At 35.9% G+C, this 25,043-nt stretch overlaps 1 protein-coding gene across 3 annotated transcripts; it reads left to right on the forward strand.

Moving 5' to 3' along the window:
- The first annotated feature begins 659 nt into the window (after positions 1 to 659).
- LOC126589850 (DNA polymerase epsilon catalytic subunit A-like) lies at positions 660 to 24,915 on the forward strand. Of its 3 annotated transcripts, none has more exons than XM_050255284.1 (49): positions 660 to 913; positions 1,224 to 1,289; positions 1,391 to 1,450; positions 1,538 to 1,633; positions 2,514 to 2,674; positions 2,851 to 2,939; positions 3,030 to 3,247; positions 3,789 to 3,875; positions 4,026 to 4,160; positions 4,913 to 5,044; positions 5,691 to 5,774; positions 6,377 to 6,541; positions 6,683 to 6,859; positions 8,038 to 8,151; positions 8,957 to 9,061; positions 9,407 to 9,525; positions 9,635 to 9,776; positions 9,840 to 9,934; positions 10,142 to 10,247; positions 10,380 to 10,459; positions 11,113 to 11,289; positions 11,500 to 11,584; positions 11,720 to 11,800; positions 11,882 to 12,025; positions 12,315 to 12,410; positions 12,611 to 12,811; positions 13,526 to 13,580; positions 13,658 to 13,800; positions 13,891 to 14,345; positions 15,687 to 15,828; positions 15,908 to 16,129; positions 16,215 to 16,289; positions 16,656 to 16,846; positions 18,535 to 18,715; positions 18,827 to 18,891; positions 19,395 to 19,527; positions 19,615 to 19,716; positions 19,800 to 19,883; positions 20,333 to 20,407; positions 20,575 to 20,634; positions 20,719 to 20,981; positions 21,162 to 21,210; positions 21,532 to 21,692; positions 21,924 to 21,990; positions 22,661 to 22,771; positions 22,908 to 23,078; positions 23,167 to 23,379; positions 23,746 to 23,852; positions 24,284 to 24,915. In XM_050255284.1, the coding sequence occupies exons 1-49, from the start codon at positions 752 to 754 to the stop codon at positions 24,648 to 24,650; spliced, it is 6,669 nt and encodes a 2,222-aa protein (XP_050111241.1). In that variant the 5' UTR covers positions 660 to 751; the 3' UTR covers positions 24,651 to 24,915. The 3 variants fall into 3 exon arrangements, with proteins under 3 accessions (XP_050111241.1, XP_050111242.1, XP_050111243.1); XM_050255285.1 differs by having other exon boundaries at positions 4,922 to 5,044; XM_050255286.1 differs by lacking the exons at positions 21,924 to 21,990; positions 22,661 to 22,771; positions 22,908 to 23,078; ... (1 more) ...; positions 23,746 to 23,852; positions 24,284 to 24,915 and having other exon boundaries at positions 21,091 to 21,210; positions 21,532 to 21,680.
- The last annotated feature ends 128 nt before the right edge of the window (positions 24,916 to 25,043 follow it).

Genomic DNA, 25,043 nt, shown 5'->3' on the forward strand with positions numbered 1-25,043 from the left:
CAGAGAACTCAAAATGTAGATCAATTATATACACATATGTTGGTTTTTTACATGGGAGACTGAGAAAGAGGTGACACATTGAGAAGATAGGTGGTGGGGTGACTGGGTTATGTAAGTTTGGGATGCCGTCGAAGTTGCTGGGCAGTCGTGGTGGTCGCCAGGACCGTCGTGATGTCGGGGTGGTGGAAGGGAAGGGAGGGAAGGGGAGGAGATGACGCATAGACGACGAGAGAGACTCGAGTGACAGAGTGATAAAGTCGAATTCGATAGGTCGAGTCGAGGACGAAGAAACCTAAAACCAACGATTAAGATTAGATGGAGAGATGATCTTCAATCTTGTTTGTCAATTCTAATTACAAATGGGCCGGTTTGGGTATCCGTTTTTCTATACTTTTGGAACCGACTCGAATCGAAAATGTCAAAGGCCAACCTCGCCTTGCCTAGTTTCTTTTTTACAATATTAGGAACTGGCCCGTACCCGTCCCGACCCGCGATTCCTGTACCCGTTTGCCCACTCCTACTAGAACTCAACCAAGCATAATTTCCATGAGTGGCACTATTAAGAAATTTTCTCATCTTAAGGGGCACTTACGTCATTGAACTGAAATAAAATAAAAATAAATACCGTAGGTACAAGGGCGGGAAAACGCTTTCATCCCTCCAAAATCCTCCCCTCTCACACTCGGCTTTTGTCTCTCAGAAGTCTGAACCCCCAATCTCAAACGGATATCCATTTCACCAGCCTAAAGCAATGAGCGGCTACCAGAGCCGAAAGCGGGACCGCAGCGACTCATGGGTCCCCAGGAAGCAGAAGGTCATGCGCACCGCCGAGGAGGAGCTGGAGTCCAAGCTAGGGTTCGACCTGTTCTCCGAAGGCGATACCAGGCTTGGCTGGTTGCTCAATTTCGCCACCGTAAGTTGATTCGCTACTGGGCGAAATTTTCCCCATTTGATCTTCCATTTCAGAAATCCGTGTTTTTTTGAGGTCTGTTTGGTTGCTGAGATAGCAAAGGGGAAAGTGTCAATTTGGGATCTTCAAGGCTTAAGCTGTGTTTCGAAGCGATTTGTTTATGGAAATGGGATGAATTGAAAAGCCCTTTTACAATTACTCAGCTTTTATTTATTTATTTTAATTTCTTCAACCACATGATGGAAATTTGAGTTCAGTTATAATAAAGTATTGTCGTTTGGGAATTTATGGATGCTTCCTTGTAATTTTGCAGTCATCTTGGGAGGATCAAGAGACCCGTAAAGTATATAGTTGTGTCGATTTGTATTTCGTTTCACAGGTAAGATATTCTGTAAAGAAGTTTTGGTATAGTTGGTTAATGTTTTATGGTGGTTAATTGTTTTTGGCTAATCACTTGGCTGTTTTCTACTTTAATTGCAGGATGGTTCTACTTTTAAGTCAAAATACAAGTTTCGCCCTTATTTCTATGCAGCAACTAAGGTTTCTGTTTAAGCTTATATGTTTGCTTTTGCAAAGTTTCTTTGATCATCAGTTGTCTTTACAGTGATTATGACTTTTTCATCTTAGGAGAAAATGGAAATGGACGTTGAAGCATATTTGAGACGGCGTTATCAAAATCAAATTGCTGATGTTCAAATAGTGCATAAAGAAGATCTTGATCTCGTAAGAAACGTTATAAAACTTGACCAAGTTTATTAGTCCTTGGTACTTATTTTTCCTTCTTAACTATTTTGACATTCAATTATGACAAGTTTGAGTTGCTCGACCTATGCCTGGTAGATCCTAGGCATGTTTTGCTTTGGCAAGTTTGAGTTCAATTTGACATTCTGTCTACTGAGAAAACATTGTCTATTCATTAGCTAGTTGGAAGTATTATGTATGTATTCATGATAAGTATCTGTCTTTTTTTCTGTAAAATTTTTCCATTTTATGGTGCTTGATATACATGATCAATTTGTTTTCATTCAATTCAACAAAGCTTTTACGATTAATTTATATGTGGAAACCATGGGTTTCAAACTTCCAGGCTGACATGTTCCAGTCTTAGTTCTACCTTGCTTGATATGCATAGGTGGCTTAATTTTCCAACAGCTTCACTTTTTGAAGTTATCCTTTCCTAGACTTTTTCCAAACTTGCCTCAAGCCCTTGGGCATGAATTTTGTTTTTTTCCGAAAGAGATTTCTATAAACTCATCTAAAGAGATTACATCTGACTGAATTTAGTTGTCTTGGTTTGGTTCTTTTGTTTTGCTATCGGCAAAACCGTGTATGGATGGCAAGCATTTCAAGATAAATGGATAATTGTTTAATTCTGGTCTTTCAATAAGTTATAACTTTTCACCCTTTCAGACAATTTATCTGAGATATCTCTTTGTATGCATGGTAACATTAGCTTATTTGAGGCGTTCAACATGTAAATACTTAGAATGGATATCCAATTTTCCTATATTTGCTGCTATTGTAACCCTCATGGTGCTTCATTATTTCTTTCACATATGTATCTCCCAATGTGTGTGTTCAAATATGTTTCTGCACTTCACAGAAAAATCATTTGTCTGGCCTTCGCAAGTCCTACCTAAAGCTATCATTTGATAACGTTCAACAACTAATGAATGTCAAGAGTGACCTACTGCATGTCGTCGAAAGAAATTGCGCCAAATTTGATGCTGCAGAAGCTTATGAGTCAATATTAATTGGGAAACGGTGAGGTCATGTTGTCTTGATTCTTGTTACTTTTGGATGTTAAGCTCACTTTGTGTAGATATCTTTATTTGGTTAGAATGATACCTTGCCATTTTCTTTCTGTAGCTTTTGGTTTTCTGTTCAATTAAACTGTAACTTGTTTTTGTTTTCTGATCCTCTTGGCGCTTGTTTTGTAGAGAACAAAGGACTCAAGATTTTCTAGATTGTATTGTTGATCTTCGTGAATATGATGTTCCATACCATGTTCGCTTTGCCATTGACAATGGTGATTTACACTACATCCTGCTTCTTTCTGGACATTTTTGTTTTCTTTATTTTCTGAAGTTCATCCCCTTTCAAATTCTGTGCCACTCAGATGTACGATGCGGGCAGTGGTATGATATTAGTGTATCCAGTACTGGTGCTGTGCTTAAGATGAGGACAGATCTTCTCCAGCGTGCTGAAGTTCATGTCTGTGCATTTGATATTGAGACGACGAAGCTACCTTTGAAATTTCCAGATGCTGAATATGATTTAATAATGATGATTTCATACATGGTTGATGGACAAGGTTACTTGATTATTAACAGAGAGGTAAGATTCCCGCCCTTTTATTAATTTCTTCCCTTATCCAAGTTTAGCATTTGGGATTCCTCATGTATGTGGATTGTGGCCATAAATAAGTGTGCATAGTTGTAAGGAATGTTAGCAGCTGCTATATTTTTCTGTTTTGATGCTCCTTTTTAACATCCGCTGTTTTGGACCTGCATAGCTAATTATCTTCAACTTTATTTAACAAACAGTTTGTATTTTCATTTGGCAAGGATATGAAAGAATTTTTAGAAATCTTTCTTTATAAAGGGTTACCATCAAGGTTTTACATCTATTTTCTTTTTTCAATCTTGTATGTTCCTACTAGGTTAAATGCGTGTAATAAGTTTGAACCTTGAAAGGTTGATAGGTTTTTACTATGAAAGGAAAAGAATTTATATTTATGTATGGATAGATTTAATTTTCTTGTTATCTACAATCTGTTGGGATACTAAGTATGAACTTTGAAGGTTGATATGTTTAGGCTTCCTATAAAATATTTGAATGTATGTAATGATAGGTTGAATTTCTTTGTTATGTGCAGTGTGTTGGGGATGACATAGAGGATTTGGAGTACACTCCAAAACCAGAATTTGAAGGGTTTTTCAAGGTTACAAATGTGAAGAATGAGGTATTGACATCCATGACAACACCCCCACATGCAGACAAACAATCACCTACCTCCCCTTAAATGCAGATATTATAATTAGTTTGCTTTGTATTAGGGGTTTTAGAATTCTAATTACATGTCATTTTTGCAAATGATATGGTCTTGTTGCAGGTAGAGCTTCTAAGAAAATGGTTTTCCCATATGCGGGAGGTGAAGCCTGGAATTTATGTCACATACAATGGTGATTTTTTCGACTGGCCTTTCCTGGAAACCAGAGCCGCGTATCATGGGTTCAAACTGAATGATGTATGTTGCTAATTTTGTGAGTTACTTTACTTGAACAAAACAACAATATAATCCAAGACTTCTAGGCTGTCAACTTCAAATAACTACCAAGAAGACTAGAACTAAAATTTATCTTCATTGCTTGCATAAGTTGCTTATTCTTTGTGTAAATAACAGTGGGCTATGGCTTGTAACTTTCAGCAAAACTTCTTTACTGTCCAATCAGAAAACTTATGCATGTGACTAACATACTGATTGATTTATTTCCATCCATCTGTGCTTTTAGTTTAAAAGTCTATACATGAACTACTATCGTTTTGGTACAGTTTGCTAGAAGCTTTCTACTCATGTTTAGATTTAAAGCATTAACTGTATATGAAGCTTTTTACTCCTTGTTTTATTCAGGATGAGGTGCAATCTTACTTATAACTTCTTTACACTTGTGTTGTCTATCTTTCTGTATCCACATCATTTATTAGAAATTAACAATTAAACATTCGTTTCTTTTCAAAAAAAAAAAAAAAAAAAAAAAAAAATTAAACATCACTCAGTTTAAATTATTTCAGGTATCAAGCTGACATGACTATCTTGAATTAACTCTGAAACCTCGTTATCTGTGATACTTGTGCTTTTTATCAATTGACAAAATTTCCAACACAAAGGGCTTGTGTGACATTGATATTGTCATTTTTCTAATGTTTAATGATCTCTGAGATATTGTCATTTTAAATTTCCACGAATTACTTCTTCGAATTTAACTCCCCCTGCGCTTGAGCTTGCAGGAGGTTGGATTTCAATGTGACAAGAATCAGGGGGAATGCCGAGCTAAATTTGCTTGCCATCTTGACTGTTTTGCATGGGTCAAACGTGATAGTTATCTTCCTCAAGGAAGCCAGGGCCTTAAGGTATGATTGTCCAATTTGAGCTCATTGTTTTCTTATTCAAGATAGCATTGAGGACAGTCATCCACTTCAGTATCACTCAAATTTGTCCTAAATCCCAGATCCCAATTCTGTACAACAGTGCTTGAGATAAATCGATTTGTGTGTCTAGACAGATTATATATTTTAGGAAATAAGGCCATGAAGAAATTCTCCCATTCCATCGATCCTTTCAGAATTTAATACCCTCACCATTCCCCAACACGGACTCCCAGCTGCTCAAGAAAGAGTTGTAACGACTAGAATATCATTCCAGGGGAACCAGCTAAAGCCCCTCACAAGAGTCTTTGAGTCCCACTCATTGGTGGACCTGTATTTGCTCAAAATTACAGAATGCCATAAAAAATTTCTCTTAAGGAGGAACCTACACAACACTTGGCTAATAGATATCTGTTTCTGACAGAAAGTTTCCAATTTCCAGACCTCCATCTTTGGATTTAGAAATCAACTCCCTCCCAGTACAATTAATAGCTCTGTAAGAAAAAAGAATGATCTTTGAACTTCAATTATGCTTGTGTAAACCAGATGAAAAGTAGTATATTCATTTGTTTCCATGTATTTGTTATGCGGATTGAAAGTTTGATTATCTGTAATTTAAATCTTATTTCAGGCTGTTACAAAGGCAAAGTTAGGTTATCATCCGCTTGAGGTAAATCCTGAGGATATGGTTCGCTTTGCAAAGGAGAAGCCTCAGGTGAGGATGAGTGGAAATGATTTTTCTGTTGTTTTCAGAAATGTTTTGGCATGGTGTGTTTGAGATAGAAAAGGTTGAATAATTGGTAACGGTGACATGAAATATGAGCTGGAAATTAAGTGCCACAAATGGTATTGCAGCTCGCATGCTCTTATCCATTAATTACCTTGGCAGGTTTTCCTTTTGTCTCTTTGTGGTTGTAGAATTTGTCCTCAGTCAAGGGTTAAATAGTGATGACTGGACGAATGTAAAAAAGCTCACTGAAAAAAATTGATAAATCAAATTGTTAGTTTGTGTATCTGTAATTCTGTATGGACATACTCTTAGTTGGCTGATAAATTATCAATTACCCTGATGCTTGAGCACTTCTATGATGGCATTTGGCTTCCATATTGGATCGATTGATTCTTTTCTATGATAGTTGGGATGGTATTAGGTTTCCAGTTTGTATTCCTATCTTCCTTCCATTACATGCTGGTGGATATGTGTGTGTATGTAGTGTACATACAATTGAAGTATGTTTGCGTTTCACATTCTTGTAACAGGAATGTTTCTGATAATCTTTTTCTATTTGGTTGAACATGTAAAACATGTAATTGCAGATGATGGCCTCCTATTCTGTTTCTGATGCTGTTGCGACTTATTACTTGTATATGACTTACGTTCATCCATTCATTTTCTCTCTTGCAACTATTATTCCAATGTCTCCGGACGAGGTTTTGCGCAAGGGTAGCGGAACTCTTTGTGAAATGCTTCTCATGGTCCAGGTGTGTTGTTTTGCACTCATATATGCTATTCTGTCTTTTTCAAGCAAACTTTCTATAGTTTTCTACCCACAAAACTAATCTTTGATATTTCAGCTATTATCTTTATCTCTCTGCCACAAATATTTTTTGCATTTTATGCAGGCATACAAGGCAAATGTTATCTGCCCTAACAAACACCAATCTGATCCGGAAAAGTTCTATAAAAATCACCTTTTAGAGAGTGAGACTTATATAGGTGGCCATGTTGAATGCCTTGAAAGTGGTGTTTTTAGATCTGATATTCCAACTAGTTTCAAGCTTGACGCCTCTGCCTATGAGGTATATTTTCATCATTCAGTACCGATGTTTCTTTCCATTGTTTACTAGTTGTTCTGGTTTCATTGATTGGCTTGCCATCATTTCTAAATTTTCAGTGTGCATTATCATTTATTTGATATCACTTCTTATTAAAGATTGATGCATTATCTCTCCATACTGCTGATGGATTGCATATGACTAGAAGCTCATATTTGTTATGCTATGTAACATCCATAACCACACCACATCTACTGAATTTGATTTATTTTCATTGACTCAATTTTCTGAAACAGAAGCACCTATGTGCTGGAAAACTGCCCATTTTCTATGAAGCTGGATTTGTCTACAGGGCACTAAAATGAAATACATGTCTTTTTTGAAATTGAATTTTCTATTTTTCAATGAAACAGGTGGCTACACATTATTTAGTCCACTAATAAAGAATTTGTTAGTCCACTAATAAAGAATTTGTTAAACCATCAAGATGTAATCAAAACCCAATTGGGGTGAAGGGCAGAGTATCTTTGACAAATCTAACATACAATGTACTTCTTAGAACCAATATAATCTGAACTACTTCTGGAGGGGAAAACGTGGAAACACATGCTAAGTCCTTACTGCATTATCCGTATTTGCCTCTTGCAAACTTGGAATATTTTTCACAAATCATGTTTCAGTTTCACTTACCTTTATCAGCGTAAACAATCTCTTTTTTTTTTTTTTTAAATTTTTTTTTAACTGCAAATGTTAAAGAAAGAAATTTATACAAAAAAGGTTAATCACACTACATTTAGAATCCATGTATCGATAATTTCCATTTGAAAACTTGGAGAATTCTAGGTATGTTGTTTATGCAAGCAATCACATATGTATGAAGTTTTCTGTTTTTCCCATGGATTGCATATTATTCAAACGGTTTGTTGGTGGTAGTAGTGTGTATAATCTGTGTTCTCTGCCTGTAGTTTTGGCTTATATGAGTGTATAATGATCAGTGTTTGTTTCTGCAGTTATTTGTAGGATAGCTTTTTCTTGATTTCATTGCTATTTGTAATATTTCCTGATAGTCAATCGATTTTCCCCCTGTGGATGATGATGCTACGCATTTAAGATAACTCTGCTACTAACTACAAATGCTACAAAACCCATTATACATTTGTAATTTTGTATTTAATTTATGGTTTGGGAATTCTGATTTCCAGCAATTGATCAACAATCTTGATCGAGATCTTCAATATGCTATAAGAGTAGAGGGTAAGATGGGCTTGGAATCAGTATCCAATTATGAAGATGTGAAGAGTTCTATATTGGAAAAGGTACTGTTCACTTTGTTTTTGAGCAGATATTTTCTTGTATGATGGTGCCTGGACACATATCTGAGTATGTTTTGTGAGTTTCAATTATAAGATCTATCATGTCCAAAAAGTCGTTTTTTGATGAGTATAAACTTCCTCTATGGGTGTTTTTTTTTGTTGGGGGGGGGGGGGGTTCATTGGTTCTAAAAGTTCATTTTTTTTACTGTGAATTGTGTAAACGAATCCAATCCTAGTCGGGGTTTGGATCATATCCAATCTGATACAGTTGACATGAATTAGATTGAATTGGATCATCTGTCTTTTAATCAAGCAGTATTTTGTTGGAACATAGCACAATGGCATTTTAGAATTTATAAAGCTGACCCTACTTAGCGGGATAAGGCTTGGTTGTTGTTATAAAAAAGGTTATCATGATATCATCAAATCCAATCCAATTATGCATTTTAATAATATAAAGTGCACATAAAAATTGAATACCAAGAAAAATACATTTGCAAATACCCAAATTAATTCCATCACATCTGTCGTCATTTCTTAGTTTCAAAAACCTATAAGACCAAAGAAGCATGTAGCAGACTATATTGGATTAAGTTGGATTTCACAGGGATATCCGTCATCCTATGCAAAATACATTGAAACAGTTGGATTGGTTATTGAACAACCCTAACTTTCTACTGTGCTGAATTTGAATCCTTTTCTACTTAGTCGCTAGTTTTCAAGACTGAATGTTCATTGAAATATGCTTAGGGTGGTAATATTCTTTTCAACATTTTCTCATTAGTGACTTCCTTTTACTAATTTGTAGCTTATGGGGTTGCGAGATGAACCTATACGTGAAGAGTGCCCCCTTATTTATCATCTGGATGTTGCTGCAATGTATCCCAACATTATTTTGACAAACAGACTTCAGGTGTGCTGGTTAATAAATTACTTTCAGTAATTTCTGATCTCAATTTTATATGATTCACTCATTTCATCTATCTTTTTCAGTTTATAACTGCTGTATGCCCTTTTCGTTTGTAGCAAAGAGTCCACTAAAAGGGGTCACTGATTTATGTTGTTCATATCTGGTTATCTAATTTCTATGGGAATGATGTTAACGTATGAACTTTTTATAGAAACTTCCATCACCAATATTGTCATCAAGATTGTACTCTTTCCCATTTGCATTGTCAGATTGTTGCTGTAGATGTTCTGTTTGCGTGTTTGAAGATTCCATAAATGTTACATCGTAATGACAGTTGTTTATTTCCAGCCATCATCAATAGTTACAGACGAGATTTGCACTGCTTGTGATTTCAACCGTCCAGGCAAAACATGTCTTCGCAAGCTTGAATGGGTTTGGCGTGGAGAAATATTCATGGCAAGGAAAAGGTGTGTTCTTCGAATATGTTCCTTTTTTTTCTCCTCTCCTTGTCTATACTTTTGGGTTATCAACTGAGTTACTAATTATTGTGTATGAATATGATTTGAAAAATTCCAGTGACTATTATCATTTGAAGAAGCAAATTGAGTCTGAGTTTGTTGACGGTGGCAATTCCAAGCTGTCAAAATCTTTTCTTGAGTTGCCTAAAATGGAACAACAGTCAAGGCTCAAAGAGCGTCTTAAAAAATACTGTCAGAAGGTATATTCTTTACTCTTCATAATATTTTATCAAGTAATACCTAACAGTCCTAATTTTGGATAGGCGTATAGACGAGTAGTGGACAAGCCAGTCACTGAAGTTCGAGAAGCAGGGTTATGCATGAGGGAAAATTCATTTTATGTTGATACAGTTCGTAGGTGAGCAGCTTGATTTTGTTATATTATAAATTTTTCCATATGCATCTTATAAAGAGCAGCCATTTTTCTACTTTAAAAACTAAATAAGAAGAAAACTCCTTCGGAAATAAATCGAATCTACTAATCAAATTTTGGAACATAATTGATTTTCAAATTTCTTTTTCTCTCATTTGTGCTGAATTTTGTGTTCTTTTAATCTGCTTCAAGCTTTCGAGATAGAAGGTATGAGTACAAAGGGCTTAATAAGGTTTGGAAGGGGAAGTTGTCTGAAGCCAAGGCTAGTGGAAATTCTATAAAAATCCAGGAAGCACAAGTATGAAATTTTTAAACCTCTCTCTCTCTCTCTCTCCCCTTCTTTCCTTTTCTGTTTTTGAATTTTACTTACAATAAAGCTTATTAAATAGAACCTGGTCTCATGTTTCTATTGGCTTTAAATTGTTTGCAGGATATGGTAGTGCTTTATGATTCATTACAACTTGCACATAAATGTATACTTAATTCCTTTTATGGATATGTCATGCGCAAGTGAGTTGAATATCTTTTCTCTGTTTTGTATTCTTTTAGGACATTTGATAGTCTCCGGTGTTATGCAAACTAATAAGATGATGCTTCGCTAATATATGAACAATAAAGTAAACACTGCACACACAAACACAAATAATTTAGCAAGGTTAAGCGAATTTTGCTTATTCCTCATGTGATCTCTCTTGAGAAATCACCTGCACAAAGGAGAATAACAACTTGGTTACAAATATTTATTGAAAACCCCTTATGCTAAACCCCAAAACCTTGCTTTAGATCTCTCTTTCACTCTTGATTGTCTGCCCTTGTATTCACTCTGCTGTTCATGTGAATAAACAGCCCCCAACAAGCCTATATATAGTATATAGACCGATGGTTACATGCCTTACAAGTATAGGATTCCTAAATCCTTTTAGAAAGGGAAAACTAACCTATTTCCTAATCCTTAACTGATTGGGATTTCTGGAGAAAACTTATTTGCCAACTCTTATGGGAAAAACCCGTGCACATTCCTTTTTCTCCTTTCCCAACAGCAATTGGAAACCTACACCTGTTTGGCCTTTTGTATTTTGACTAGCCAAATCACAACAATATTTGTTTTTACTTGGTTTTCTCTTCTAGTTATCATTTGTTGATGCTTTTGTACGTTAATTCAGGGGTGCAAGATGGTATTCCATGGAAATGGCTGGAGTAGTTACATATACCGGAGCCAAAATTATTCAGAATGCTCGCTTACTGGTTGAGAAAATTGGAAAACCTCTCGAGTTAGACACAGATGGTATCTGGTGTGCACTCCCTGGATCTTTTCCGGAGAACTTTACATTCAAAACAAAGTATGATTTTTCTCTTCTTAGTTCACTTGGTTATATGGATACCATAAGGTAATCCAGCTTTGGTATCTGTATAACCATTGATTATACTCAAACAAAAATAATCTAGGTGTTCTGTGGTCATTTAATTTGTGATGCTAGTTTCCCTTCTAGTGGGTAAGTGTTTATATTATTCCTCCAAAGGTGCTCACTAACATGGGAATTCATATTCAGAGACATGAAGAAGCTGACTATCTCATATCCTTGTGTAATGCTTAACGTTGATGTGGCAAGAAACAATACAAATGACCAATACCAGGTCAGCTTGGAACATTTTTTATGTTGATTCTTTTCACTGTGTTGCGAACCAAAATGCTTAGAATAGTGCAATTTGGTTTCTCATGTTTGTTCAACTATAACATTCCTTCCAATTCCATACCACCATTTTTACCAGACTCTTACAGATCCTGTTAAGAATACTTACACAACTCATAGCGAGTGTTCAATTGAATTTGAAGTGGATGGACCATACAAGGTAACACAGGGTAGTATGTTTTATTTTGTTTTGACCTTTTCTTTTCATGTAATTTCAATCTAAACTATTGCTCTCATGCAGGCAATGATTCTTCCTGCTTCTAAAGAAGAAGGCATTCTAATTAAGAAGCGATATGCTGTTTTTAATGATGATGGGACCCTTGCTGAACTTAAAGGTTTCGAGATCAAGCGTAGAGGTGAGCTGAAGCTCATCAAAGTTTTCCAGGTATCTCTTTTACTTGTAATATCAAATGAATATATAGGAGATGATTAAAAACCAGAAAAAAAAAGTCTTGAACCAAGCCATCCGATAGAGCTGCCTTTTAAAATTTCAATTCCTAAATTGTGGCCAAACTGACTCCTTAATTGTTAATCTCTTCAATAGTAGAAACTTATGTAATAGCTTGTACGTTGCAACCCTATTGCTTAATGCTTATTAGTATTACATATTTGTGCTTTTTAAAATTCATGAGGCTTGTAATTACCAACATGTGAAATACCTTTCTTGTTTTCAGGCTGAGCTTTTTGAGAAGTTCCTTCACGGTTCTACTTTAGAGGAATGCTATTTCGCAGTTGCTTCTGTCGCAAACCGTTGGCTTGATCTCCTTGATGTATGTAAACATTTAGTGTTCTGTCTTTAATCATCAGAGTTGCTTTGTTTAAAAGTCGAAACATTCCCCAGCATATGCTTGAGGGACTTTCTTTTTCATAACTTAATACTCAAGGATGCTAATAGTTGTTTGATTAAATCAAGATTGAAAAAAGATGTGTAGTTTAAAGTTCAATGTTTTTTTATCCTCCATTCTCTCAGAATCAAGGAAAGGATATTGCAGACAGTGAGTTGCTGGATTATATATCAGAGTCAAGCACCATGAGCAAGTCTTTAGTAGACTATGGAGAGCAAAAGTCATGCGCAGTGACCACTGCAAGACGTCTTGCTGATTTTCTTGGTGATACGATGGTCAAAGAGAAGGGACTGCGTTGCCAATATATAGTTGCATGTGAACCAAAGGTACATAACTTGGAAACTTGTTTCATTGGATGATATTTATGAAATTGAGAGAACAGCTAGTAATGCATTGGGAGGTGGGTAAGGGTACACCCTAAGTCCATGTATGGTTATAAACTTATAAGACTAAAAATAAAAAAGGAGAAGCAAAAAGAAAGAAAGAAAGAAAGAAAAAAAAAAAAACATTTGGGTCATAATGTGTCTCCATAACTTCCTTATCTTCACCTGAATTCTTGGAGCTTAACCTTCACATGGAATATGAATGATAGGGAATTCAATATTGTCACAGATTAATTATATCTTGTTGAATAACCCAATTTGCTGACCTCCAAATTGGGTAACGAGTGGCACATTAGCGACCTGAAACAGTAATTTCAGCAAATTCAACTACCCAAATATATAAACAAGAGAAGCCGGAGCTTGAGGGATTGAGATGGAGAGAGCATTTTAGGAGTTGATTGTAATTTTAATCTTTTTTTCAATCAAGGGTTCTGTGGACTTATTAATTTGGACTTGCTTTCTTGCAACATTAAATTTTTTTACTCTTTTTGCAATTTGGTTTTCCCCGTGCTTGTATGGTTCTCTTTCCCATTGTAGATATCTCTCTCTAATGACTTGGAGAAAGAAAATGGTATTACTATTATACTGGTTTTTGAATCTCTTTTCAACTCTTGGTCATGCGAATCTAAAAGTTTGTTGTGATGTTAACTTGAGTAGGGCACACCTGTTAGTGAGCGTGCTGTTCCAGTTGCAATATTTGAAACAGATGCTGGTAAACTTCTGCTGTTATTTCTGTTATTGCATTTTCTTGCTAATATTCTAAAGAGATATTGTATTTCAACTTATCAGAAATTATGAAGTTTTATGTAAGGAAGTGGTGCAAGGTTTCATCAGATGTTGGCATTCGTTCCATTATTGACTGGTCCTATTACAAGCAACGCCTTGGTTCAGCAATTCAGAAAATTGTCACCATTCCGGCTGCAATGCAAAAGGTATTGCTTGTGAACTTCTCTCTCTCCCTCTCTCTCTCCCTCTCTCTCTCTCTCTGGTAGCTGTACTTGAATCAATTGAATTTTGTTCAGGTTGCAAATCCTGTTCCTAGGGTAGCTCATCCTGATTGGCTGCATAAGAAGGTTCGTGAGAAGGACGACAAATTTCGCCAGCGCAAGTTGGTTGATATCTTCAAGTCATTGAACAGGGATCATTTGCTAGAAAAGAGCAGTGATGCTATTGACTCTAATCATGTGATTGACCAAGAGATTGTGGATGATTTGGAAGACTTCAACAAAACAAGCAGTTCCATAAGTGGACCCAGACCAATTGTTCGATGTTATGAAGTCAATAGCAAGAAATATTCAGTCGAGACAACTTGCCAAATAAATTCACAGCAACAACAAACTAATAATAAAGAAAATGAGTGTCAAGAGCAAAATGGTGTCCCTTTAGAATGCATTGATAGAAATGTTGATTATAATGGTTGGCTTGAAATGAAGAAGAGAAAATGGAAAGATACTCTTGACAGGAGGAAGAAGCAAAGGTACTTTCTTGTCTTTACTGTCCTATATATTACATATGTATAAAGCCTAGGGAGATTGTAAGTGCAAATTGCCATCTGCTAAAGGTTCACGAACTTCTAGAAATTTTCTTAATACCTCCCTGGAATGAGATCCATATCTTATTAACAGTAGAAAGGTAAAGTCAAGTATCTTATTTCAGGTGCAAGCCGTGATGCTATGTACATATATGAATGCATCCTATGATTTCATTGAGGCTCGAAATTATGCCTAGGATGTTGATCGCTACTTTACTTAGGATCTCACATTTATCATTATCTGTTGGATCTCATAATGTTCAATCCTGTTTGTCAGTCTCTATGGGTTGTTATAGGGAATACTTGTCATACAAAGGACCCTCAGAATTCCATTGGCTCTGAGGAGGCTCACCAATGAAAACCAAGTCGGACCTGTTTCGTTGTACATGCTATGCAATAACTTGTGAATTCAGTAGTAGCCATAACCACAATAATCTCAATAACTCTTAATCCGATAATATTCAATCGTTTATGGAGATACTTGGACTTGGTGTTGTGATTGGCTAATTAAAACCAGTCAGTATTATGATTTATTAGAAGAAATCCAAAAGGAAAAATAAAATTGGTGCTTAAGGTTTCTATTGGTTTTACGAGACCTATGTTCTTTTGTTTTTCTAGTTGGTTTGGGTGTAGAGTTAGGAAAGAAAGAGTACGACCCTAGTTCTACTAGTTTTAATTATCCTAGTCATACATGGGTTTGAGATCTAAACTTTTGAGAGAAAAATCTGCAGCAGGATTTTGGAGTTTTATGATTTATCTAGGGTTTCAACAAGTTCATGTAATCTATGCGATTCTACATAGTGCTTTGGATCTCCCAGGGATCAAACGGAGACATAGGCAATGTTAGCCGACCCTCCATAACAATTCTTTGTGTTTTGTGTGTGCTTTTATTAGTCATAATAATGCACAGTCAATAAATTACCAAGATCTAAGAGGTTCAGAAAAACTGCAGTTGGTTGCCTCATTTAAGACGATGGATGTGTGATTTAGGTATGAATGCAACCGTTGAAAATTCATGGGAACCAGATACTATCATTTCAATCAGATACGATGATTTCTGTCTTGATTTCAGTTTGAGGTAGCGCTAACCTCACCATCTCTGTTATCACCCTTGATGTGATAGTACTTGTCATCCCTAACTCTTGCCAACTTGATCCAGATCTTCCAATGAAAGTATCATGTGTTATTTTGTGTTCATAGAACTGTACTTATATTGAGCTTTAGATCAGATTTTCTTAATGGTGTTGACGAAGTAACATTTAGGAAAATTGCCATCCAACTTGACAGATCAAATAACGCAAGGTCTGCTCACCATGCTAATAATGAGCTGCATGGTGGTGGTAGAAAGCAGAAAGGAACTCAGGGAAAAATAGGTGTGAATTCATATTTTAGGAGGCATGAAGATGCCCTAACACGCTGTCATTGGCAGGTATTTCTCATTTAATTCATCAATTTGGCTGGAAAGCCCTGAATAATTATCTAATCACTGCTTAATTTCTGTGGTTCAGATATTACAACTAGTGCCTAGTTCTCAGGGTGACCAATTTTACGCTTGGGTGGTTACTGAAGGAATCATGATTAAGATTCCTGTTACTGTTCCAAGAGTTTTTTACATTAATTCTAAAGCACCTATTGAAAAGATATTTGAAAAGATATGTGAAGAAATACCTCCAGGAAAGGATGTCAAAAAGGCTCTTCCTCATGGAAGGCAGATCTACCACCTATACGAGGTACTTATGGTTGCTAAAATGTGGTTCTTTACTTGTTTTGTTCTGAGGTCTAATATCTTTTCTTTTCCTCTACAAATATTAATAGGCTGCAATTGATGAGGGTCGGTTTAGGACAATTAGTAAAAAGCTTGCAGCTCTTCTTGGCGATCCAGAAGTTGAGGTCAGTTCATGATTTTCATATCAACTATCCCCCTCACTTTTTATTAAGCTTACAATTTTGGTATTGGTCATGAATTACTTCATCCTTGACTTCACCTTCACAATTTTCGTTCAGTCGATCAACCCAAACCTGGTCAAGATTTCTCTTTTATAGTTCTGAACATTGATGATTTATCCTTCTAAGTTTGTTAAGATTTATCCTCCGTAGTCCTGAATTAGAATTCTCTTTTCTTGGCGATCAATGATACTCAAGGCTATATATTTTAAAATTCTCTCTTCTAAGTTTGTTAAGATTTATCTTCTGTAATTCTGAATGGTGATATCTCTTGATAGATTCAGTTTGATTAAAATTCAAATATTTGTACAGGGAATATATGAAACAAAGGTACCTTTGGAGTTCAATGCAATCGTTCAGATTGGTTGTGTCTGCAAAGTGGATAAAACTGCTAAGAAGAGAAACGTCCAAGATGGTTGGACTGTGAGTGAACTGCACATGAAGACAACTACAGAGTGCTCATATCTTGACCAGTCCATCTCATTCTTTTACTTGTATCAGAGGTGAGTTTTTGTAGGTTACCAGTAAATCAGTTTCTTGATTATATGATATTGTGAAGCAATGTTTCCATGTTGAAAATTTTCACAGTAAGCAACTTTTTTTGTCTTCTGATTTCACATGGTACCGTTACATACTTTCCATACATTAACGAGGCAGCTTCACCCACCCATTCCCTCCTTTTCTATTGTTTGTTGGAGGGGGCCGGGATATTGATTATACAATTCAAAACAATAAAATAAGGTCACCGTTTGCTATTTCTGATGTGAGAGGTTGAATTAAAAGTCTTTCAAGACTTGAATTATAAAAATATAACAGTTCTAGTTTTTTTCTTTTTTTTTTCTTTTTAACAAACAATCAGTATAATTTTACGTTAAACTATGGGGAGTGAGATTCGAACACGGGACTTCGGGTGCGAGGGAAAATGCTCTTAACCAACTGAGTTACAAGCCACTTGCAAATTTGCAATATGGCAGTTCTAGTTAAAATTGTGTTGTAATTCTCAATTCCAAAAAAGAGAAATTCCACTTGTCATTTGTTGGGTTTTTTCCAGCCCATGATAAGTTGTCCTACGTCTATAAGGAATTATAGTCTCAGAGGATTAAATTGTTTTCTCAATTGGAGTTGTTTTCCCAATTGGAGTTAGTTTCTCAATTGGAGAAGGATTCATAACTAGATTCCAATTAGGATTAGTAATCCTTATTGAAGAAGACCTTTATTATGTCTATATAAAGGGGCTATTGTACTAGTTTTGAGGAGGGAGCAAAACAATAATTTGTGTACCACTCAAGGGATTGGAGTGAGAGAATGTTGTAAGGGGCAAAGTGTGTGCAAGAGAAAAGAAAAGAGATAGTGTATTTCTTGTTCTTGTTCTTTCAGGTTTTTTGTCAAGTCCTAGTTCTAGAGATTTGGCAAGATTATTGGTTGTACTCATTATTGATATAGTGAAAGATTGTTGTTGCTGTCCCGTGGACGTAGGCACATATTGCTGAACCACGTAATTTCTTGGTGTTATTTATCTTGGTTATTTGTTTTTCGATTTCCGGAGTTTATTCTTGTTTTTCCCATTCTTAAATGTGATATTCTCAACATCATTTTATAGAGCCATTGCTTTGTGCGTTTTATCCAATTGAAGGCAACTGAAAAATCATCTCATGGAGGTTTTCCCCATACAAATGTATCTAATATTTGAATCAGTGGCACATTAATAACCATAATTTGCTCTATCATATCAGAGGCAGAACTTGTGGAAGTTTTGGAAAATTCCAGTGGGTCTCAAGACAGTAGCCAATTCTTCTGTGGATTAGGATTTTTTTTACAGAAATACATTGAAGAAAATGTTAGTAATAGGATTTTTGTTTAGTTCTTTTACTGCTTTCAAAGGGGGATAAATAGTTGACATCCCATGTATTATAGAGGGTTAATTTCTAGTATTAGAAGTCAATGTCCCTTAGTCACAGACTACAGAAGTCCTTTATTTAATGTCGCACTCCGGCTTCCTTTGATTTTGTTTTCTCATGTCATGAGCAACTTGCTTTGTTATCTTCTTTGTTGACCATTTTCATTATTTTCTAATCAGACTTGATGCATTTTGATCATAATTTGTCTGCTCTTCCAAATCCATATCTGTTCTGTGCTTTCATCTTCTTCAGAGAAATATATAGCAATTAATGTTAAATTTTATTAATGTCAGCACATCTGAAGGGCGAGCTATATATATTGCCTATTTTCCTGCATTGGCAACAATAACGGTTGTGGTGGTAAATCCTTATCAAAATAAAGATTTGTCACCATCTTTTCTGGAAAAACTATTCCGTGATGCATGCCAAGCATTATCAATTCAGCCACCTCCTAGGAATGGTATCGTTATAAAGGTAAACATATCGATTTCTTCAGGTGAAGATTTCCTGGTTTTTTATTATTATTTATTTTTAACTTTCAGTGGTTCTTATATTCGTCCTCTATATCTTGTGAGCTAATTTTAGGTGGACTATGTTGGATTCGTCAAGGATGCTGAAACAATTTTGCACCGTGCAATTAATGAGTACAGGTTTGACTCCATATGAGTTTTCATTGTTGCAAGGAGGTTATCTCAAGGGAGAAATCTTGTTTGCTTTCCATGATAATAGCATTCTATCAGAGTTTCTGCCTGACCATGAGGATAGGTTTCCAGGCATCTATATGTTTGAGAGAAGCTCTGATTGGGCTCAAAGTGAATGGATAATAATATTTCTCAATTACAATTACAATCTTGCTAATTTACTAATATATGTGGGTGTATGTAAACATGTTTTATAAGACACTTGTGAACTACAATTTAAGTTGCAGGTAAGCTAGTGCTCCTTGGTCAGAGAATGAATATTAGTTTCTCACTGTTTGAAGCAAATGTTAATTATCTTTCACTGACTATTTAAATGTTACATTTTATGATTTCTACTTGGAGCTTTATTGATATGCCATTCGATTGGGTAGGTTACCAGTTTTCTTGCAGTTTATACTGGAATGTTGTATAGAAGCTTGGTTAAATCCTTGTGTGGTTTTGATGTCTGGCAGACATGAACATTCTGGACCTACAATTGCTGTTATCGAATGCCCAAATTTTCAATTGATGAAGTCAGGTATAGGAGCTCTAGATGATTTTCCTTGCGTGAGCATTCCCTCTAATGCTCGTGATAGTCTTTACCAGGTAATTTATTTCGATCTAACAGAGATTCACTCTTCAAGTGCATTTTTTATATGCATCAGACTGAAAGGATTTTATTGCTTCATATAGGTTCTTGGGTGGCAGCAAGTGGCTGCAAAAATTGGAATGCAGCGCTGTGCTGCATCACCTCAGTGGTTGAATGAGAGAATTTCACTCTCAAGATATGCTCATGTAATAACTATACTCCGTACAAAAATTCTCTTAACTTCTTTGTTTATAGTGGATAAATAAATTTCTCAAATTTGCTGGGGCAGGTTCCATTGGGAAATTTCGAACTTGACTGGCTTATACATACAGCAGATATCTTCTTTTCAAGAGCACTACGTGATCAACAACAGGTATTTCTTTGACCCAATATCTTATACATTATCTTTAAGCTTTCAGATGTACTACTTGCTTTTGTAGCAATAAGACTGAAGCCCTTCAACGTTAGCTTGATAATTTGATATAAATTATTGATTTATTCTCAAGCAATTAATCTTGTGCCATCGTAACTTACTATCAAACCTTTGGTTTGCCGGAGGTTCTGGATTCAAATGTCCAATTCCACTTTCCACTTTTCTTTTTTTCTTTTTTACTAAGGTGCACGATGTGGGTCTCCATGTGCAAGTTTGAGTGTGTTATAGCTTAATATATATTCCCTCTTGAAAGAGTGCTAGTTAGTTTTTGTAGTCTACTGATTATCTAATGCGTGCTATTCTGGTTATATAATGTGTGTCTTTGAACTGCTTGCTTTGTTCTTTGATACTTTTCCCCATCCTTAGAATATTGAATATTGAGTTTACAGGTGCTTTGGATATCTGATGATGGTATTCCAGATCTAGGAGGCATTAATGAAGAAGATTCATGTTTTGCTGATGAGGTTAGTCTCAAAATAGATATACAAGTTACTTAAGGTGTTAAGAAAAGAAAATGGGACCCATCCCTTCTAATAATGTATTTAACTAATATACAAGTATTAATTGTCTCTCAGGAAGAAAATATTTTGATTCTGTGTTACTTGGCTTATTTGTGGCTTTCATGAAACAGGTCTGTGAACTTAATTTTTCTTACCCTGGAGCATATAGGAAGGTCACCGTGGAGTTAAAGGTTGTGAAATATTGTCAACCTGTTCTTTCCCAAGTGTGTAATATGAGTCAGTTGTACTAAAAAGCATATGATGTTTCCGTGTAGATACATCATCTGGCTGTAAATGCTCTCTTAAAAAGCAACCAGGTGAATGAAATTGAAGGAGGTGCTTTGCTAGGATTTGAATCAGACGTGAACTTGGGAGTACATACTTTTGATGCACATGTTGGCTTTGATGAAGCTACATCATGTGCTCCTACATTCCGAGTCCTGAAACAGTTGATTCAGAGGTGTCTTTCAAATGCAGTTACGTCTGGAAATGTTTACGCCGATGCATTACTGCAACATTTATATCGATGGCTTTGCAGGTTTCCATCTCTTGTTTAATACCTCATTTTCTATCTCACATATTTACTACTTTCCCTCCTATCAAAATAATATAATTATTGCTTTCGATTTTCTTTTTTCAATCTGTAGGATTGTTCCAATTTTTGTTACTTGTTCCTCTAGTTCTGACTCATATGCGTGCTGGTTCCTTCGTAATGCAGCCCCCAGTCTAAGCTTCATGATCCAGCTCTTCACCGCATACTTCATAAGGTAAATCTTTAGTAAATAACATCCACTTTTTACAACATTCTATGTTTCCTTTAAACATGCAAAAAATGAGGACCACATTGTTTTAACCACTTGAGCTACAAACCTTTTGACATTGTATAGATATTATAGTATGAATTAGGGTTGTAATGCTTTAGATAATGTTTACAAAATATTGTAGGCCTTTTCACAACAGTTAAGAAGCTTTGTCAAAGTTATTATTCTTCTTAAAACTGGTTGATTTAATTAATATAAGTCCGTTTGTGATTGAAAAAGGACATAATCAGTTGGTTTATGGTTTGTTCTGCTGTTGAATTTTAATAGGTCATGAAAAAGGTGCTTGCAATTTTAATGACTGAGTTCCGCAAATTGGGTGCCAAGATAATATTCGTGAATTTCTACAAGGTCATTATAGACACAGGAAAATTTGATCTGTCAGCTGCCAAAGCTTATTGTGATAGCTTGCTTAAAACTCTGCAAACGAGGTTGGTATTAGTTAGGAGTTGTTTTTCTTGGTTTTTGTGTCAGGTAATGTTTTCTTGCCAAATGTGAATCTAGAGCACAGATTTAATTAAGAATCAACCAATTTGATGGTCCATACTTTATATTCACAATCTAGCAGCATAAGCAATTTATGTTGTCAGATTGTCTGGCAAGTGAACATTTCTTTGTATACTTCATCTTTCTTGTTGTAATTCCTTGTGATTGATATGTAGAGAACTATTTGAGTGGATTGAGCTTGAACCACTACACTTCTGGCATTCTTTTCTTTTCATGGACCAGGTTCTCTCTCTCTCTCTCTCATTACAAGAAAACTGTCAATTTTTATTTGTACAAGGAAGATTCGAGTGACAATGTTTGCACTTTAGAAAAATAAACATCATGTCTATCTCTATCATGCAATCAAATGAGGAAACGTATCCAATTTTTAGATTATCCTAGGATGATCCATGTGAAAAAATATTATGAATCCGAAATTGTTTAACCATTTGGTTAGGACCACGACAGATTACTGATATGGCCGATATTTTGCATGGATGGCTATAGAGGCGATTACAATTTTGAACTGCATTGTGGGGTACTGCTACAGGGGATGCTCCCTTCAGTTTAAAATAAGAACATCCTTACTTGAAAGTCTTCAAAAGTTCTTCCTTAATGTACATAAGTTTATAATGATACACTAACAGATGATTTCCATTTCTGCCATGAATGTCAATTATTAGTGGGTTTGCTCTATTTTGCGGGGCCCGCTGGCACCTCATAAATTGTGTCCATTTTGGAAGATAAATATTGATTAAATTACTAGGAAAGCATAAGGATACCAGTGGATATTAAAGTGTTTGACATTTATGCATTTAATGGTTGAACTAATAAGTTAGAACCTTTTTTGTGTTCCCCGTGTCTTTCTTTATCTTTTCGCTTTGGTCTGAGTCATCATGGCTTTCTATGATAGTATAACTATGGTGGAATTCCGGTTAGAGATGAAGGAAGCATGGATGGTGAAGCTCAAATGGATATTGTATCAAGCTGGAATATTGCTGAATGCTTACCCAAGAAAATTCAGGTTAGTTACTGAAAAATAATTAGTTTGCCCTAGTATACATGCTGAACGACCAAGAAATTATTATAATCTACAGGTTTCAATTCAAGCAGTAGATCTTGAGATCATGGTTGGTTAATATACAGGTTTCATTTTGCAGGACCACTTTGTTTATATTGTATCTCAATTTCTGTATATTCCCTGGGACTATGCACAAAAGCAGGCAGCAGTTAGAACATCTTTACAGAATGACAGCATTTGCACGCCATCAATCACTGTAGCAGATGCTGAAACTTTTGAGTCTCATATGATAGATTTCCTTAAAGGACAGGTATGTATGATGACATATTCTTGAAAAAGTTGTGCAGCTTATTGGTTTACTGTCTAACATCTGATTAGTTCTGGTTTATGTTCCACAGATCAGCTCATATTTTACTGATAAACTTCTGGGAATTGTTCATGATACGATACTTCATGTGAAGGAACTGAAAAAATCAGAGAATGACCATGATACATCTCTTGGGCTGCCACAAATTGCTGGTAATATCCACCAAGGGGATGCAGCATTGGAGTTCATTAAGCACGTCTGCGGTGTTTTCTCTATTGACCAAAATGTTATCCATGATGTTCTGGTATTATTTGCTCTACTGAATCATATGCCATGTAGTCCTAATCACATTTGCACAAAATTGGATGCTTTAATTATAGGGAAACTCTATTCGCACCCCTTTCACTGATTAGTTTGCCATCCATTTAGCTACTAAGTCACACATGTGGTAGTTTCCCTTAGACCTGAATGTGTATCTGAACATGCGAGGGAACCAATTTTTTTAATCTGTTGGTGTAATTTCCTTTTTATCTTTTAAATTGTCTAGATGCAACTGAAAATTATCAAACATCCAACTGCCTTAAATTTTACCCACATTAGTGAAGTTTTGGAATTGTTTTGTATTTGTTCTTGCGTGAAGTAAAGTTCACTTTGTGTCCTTACCCTTCAGGTAATGAGAAAGAATCTGTTGAAGATTGTACGTGTGAGGGAGTTTGCCCCTGAAGCAGAGTTTCGTGATCCCGGCGCAACCTTCACTTTACCAAATGTTATTTGCAGGTATATAAGTGAAAAAGCAATGGCCTATTGTAATTTACAGATTGCGCTTGATAAGGTTTCTCAGGGCTCGTGCATTTTCAAGCCACAGAATGGTATTGGTAGTTGGCCTTTTGTTTTTTGGTCGAATGGTTGCTGCTATTATTTTGAGGAAACACATCCGGTTGGATGGTGGTTCTTGACTTTGTCCCCCATTTATAAATTAGATTGCCCTGCAAAATCTACTTGATTCCATTGTGCACACACAAGTCATCCCAGTGTTTCATTTATCGTGGTCGCTTTTCAAGCTTATCCATAATCTTAATTTCTTCTTCGTTTCTTTCATAAATTGGAGAATTTTAAAATCTTTCCGAGTTTGCTTTAATTTCTTGGATCTAGTTAACATGAAATTTTCAAGTTGATTGATGTCTACCCTTCTTTTTGCCATTTGACAGCTACTGCAACGACTGTAGAGACCTGGACTTATGCCGCGACTCAGCCCTTCTAGCCAGGGAGTGGCGTTGTTGTGTACCACAATGTGGGCAGCTTTATGACAAAGAGGTGATGGAGAATGCCCTTCTTCAGATTGTGCGGCAGAGAGAGCGTCTCTACCAACTACAGGATCTCCAATGCCTCAGGTGTCACCAAGTGAAAGCTGCACGTTTAGCAGAGCAATGTGTATGCGCTGGCTCGTATAAGTGCAGGCAAAACGCAACTGAATTTCGTACCCAGATGGAGTTAATTTGGAAGATTGCCATTCATCAGAAATTTCAACTTCTCCAAGAGTGCATTGAATGGATTTTAGAAATGAACAACTCTTAAGGGAGCAGCCAAGATTTCTTATGTTTTGAAGATGAACAGAAACGTGTGACGCAGAAATGGTGGGCATTCAGCGAGGTACTATAGCTATCGATTTGTAGCGCAATCTGTGCAAGTAATTTGTGTTGAGCTCAAATGCCGCAACCAATACAAGGAATTTCCTCCGTAGGGAGCACTACCCTTTCACTCGTACATAAAATGTGTAACTGATGACATTGTAAATGGTCAAAATAATGTTAAATTTCAAAGATAGTTCACATTCGCTATACATCTTTCTTAACCCATGCCGAGCCTTCATTCGAGCTAATTTCTCTAAGTTATCACGTGCCCAAATTCGAGGATGGAGGAGGGGTCTATTCAATTAGGAATCTAATTGAGTTTAATGTAATTATTAAC

The sequence above is a fragment of the Malus sylvestris genome, chromosome 11, assembly GCF_916048215.2.
Source record: "Malus sylvestris chromosome 11, drMalSylv7.2, whole genome shotgun sequence".
NCBI lineage: Eukaryota > Viridiplantae > Streptophyta > Magnoliopsida > Rosales > Rosaceae > Malus > Malus sylvestris.

Bases quoted from the DNA above. Each gene is read 5' to 3' on its own strand.
- LOC126589850 (XM_050255284.1), top strand. From the start codon at position 752: ATGAGCGGCTACCAGAGCCGAAAGCGGGACCGCAGCGACTCATGGGTC. The intron at 16,290-16,655 runs GTCAGTTCATGA...ATATTTGTACAG, and splicing joins TTGGCGATCCAGAAGTTGAG to GGAATATATGAAACAAAGGT. The intron at 20,982-21,161 runs GTTTCCATCTCT...TTCGTAATGCAG, and splicing joins TTATATCGATGGCTTTGCAG to CCCCCAGTCTAAGCTTCATG.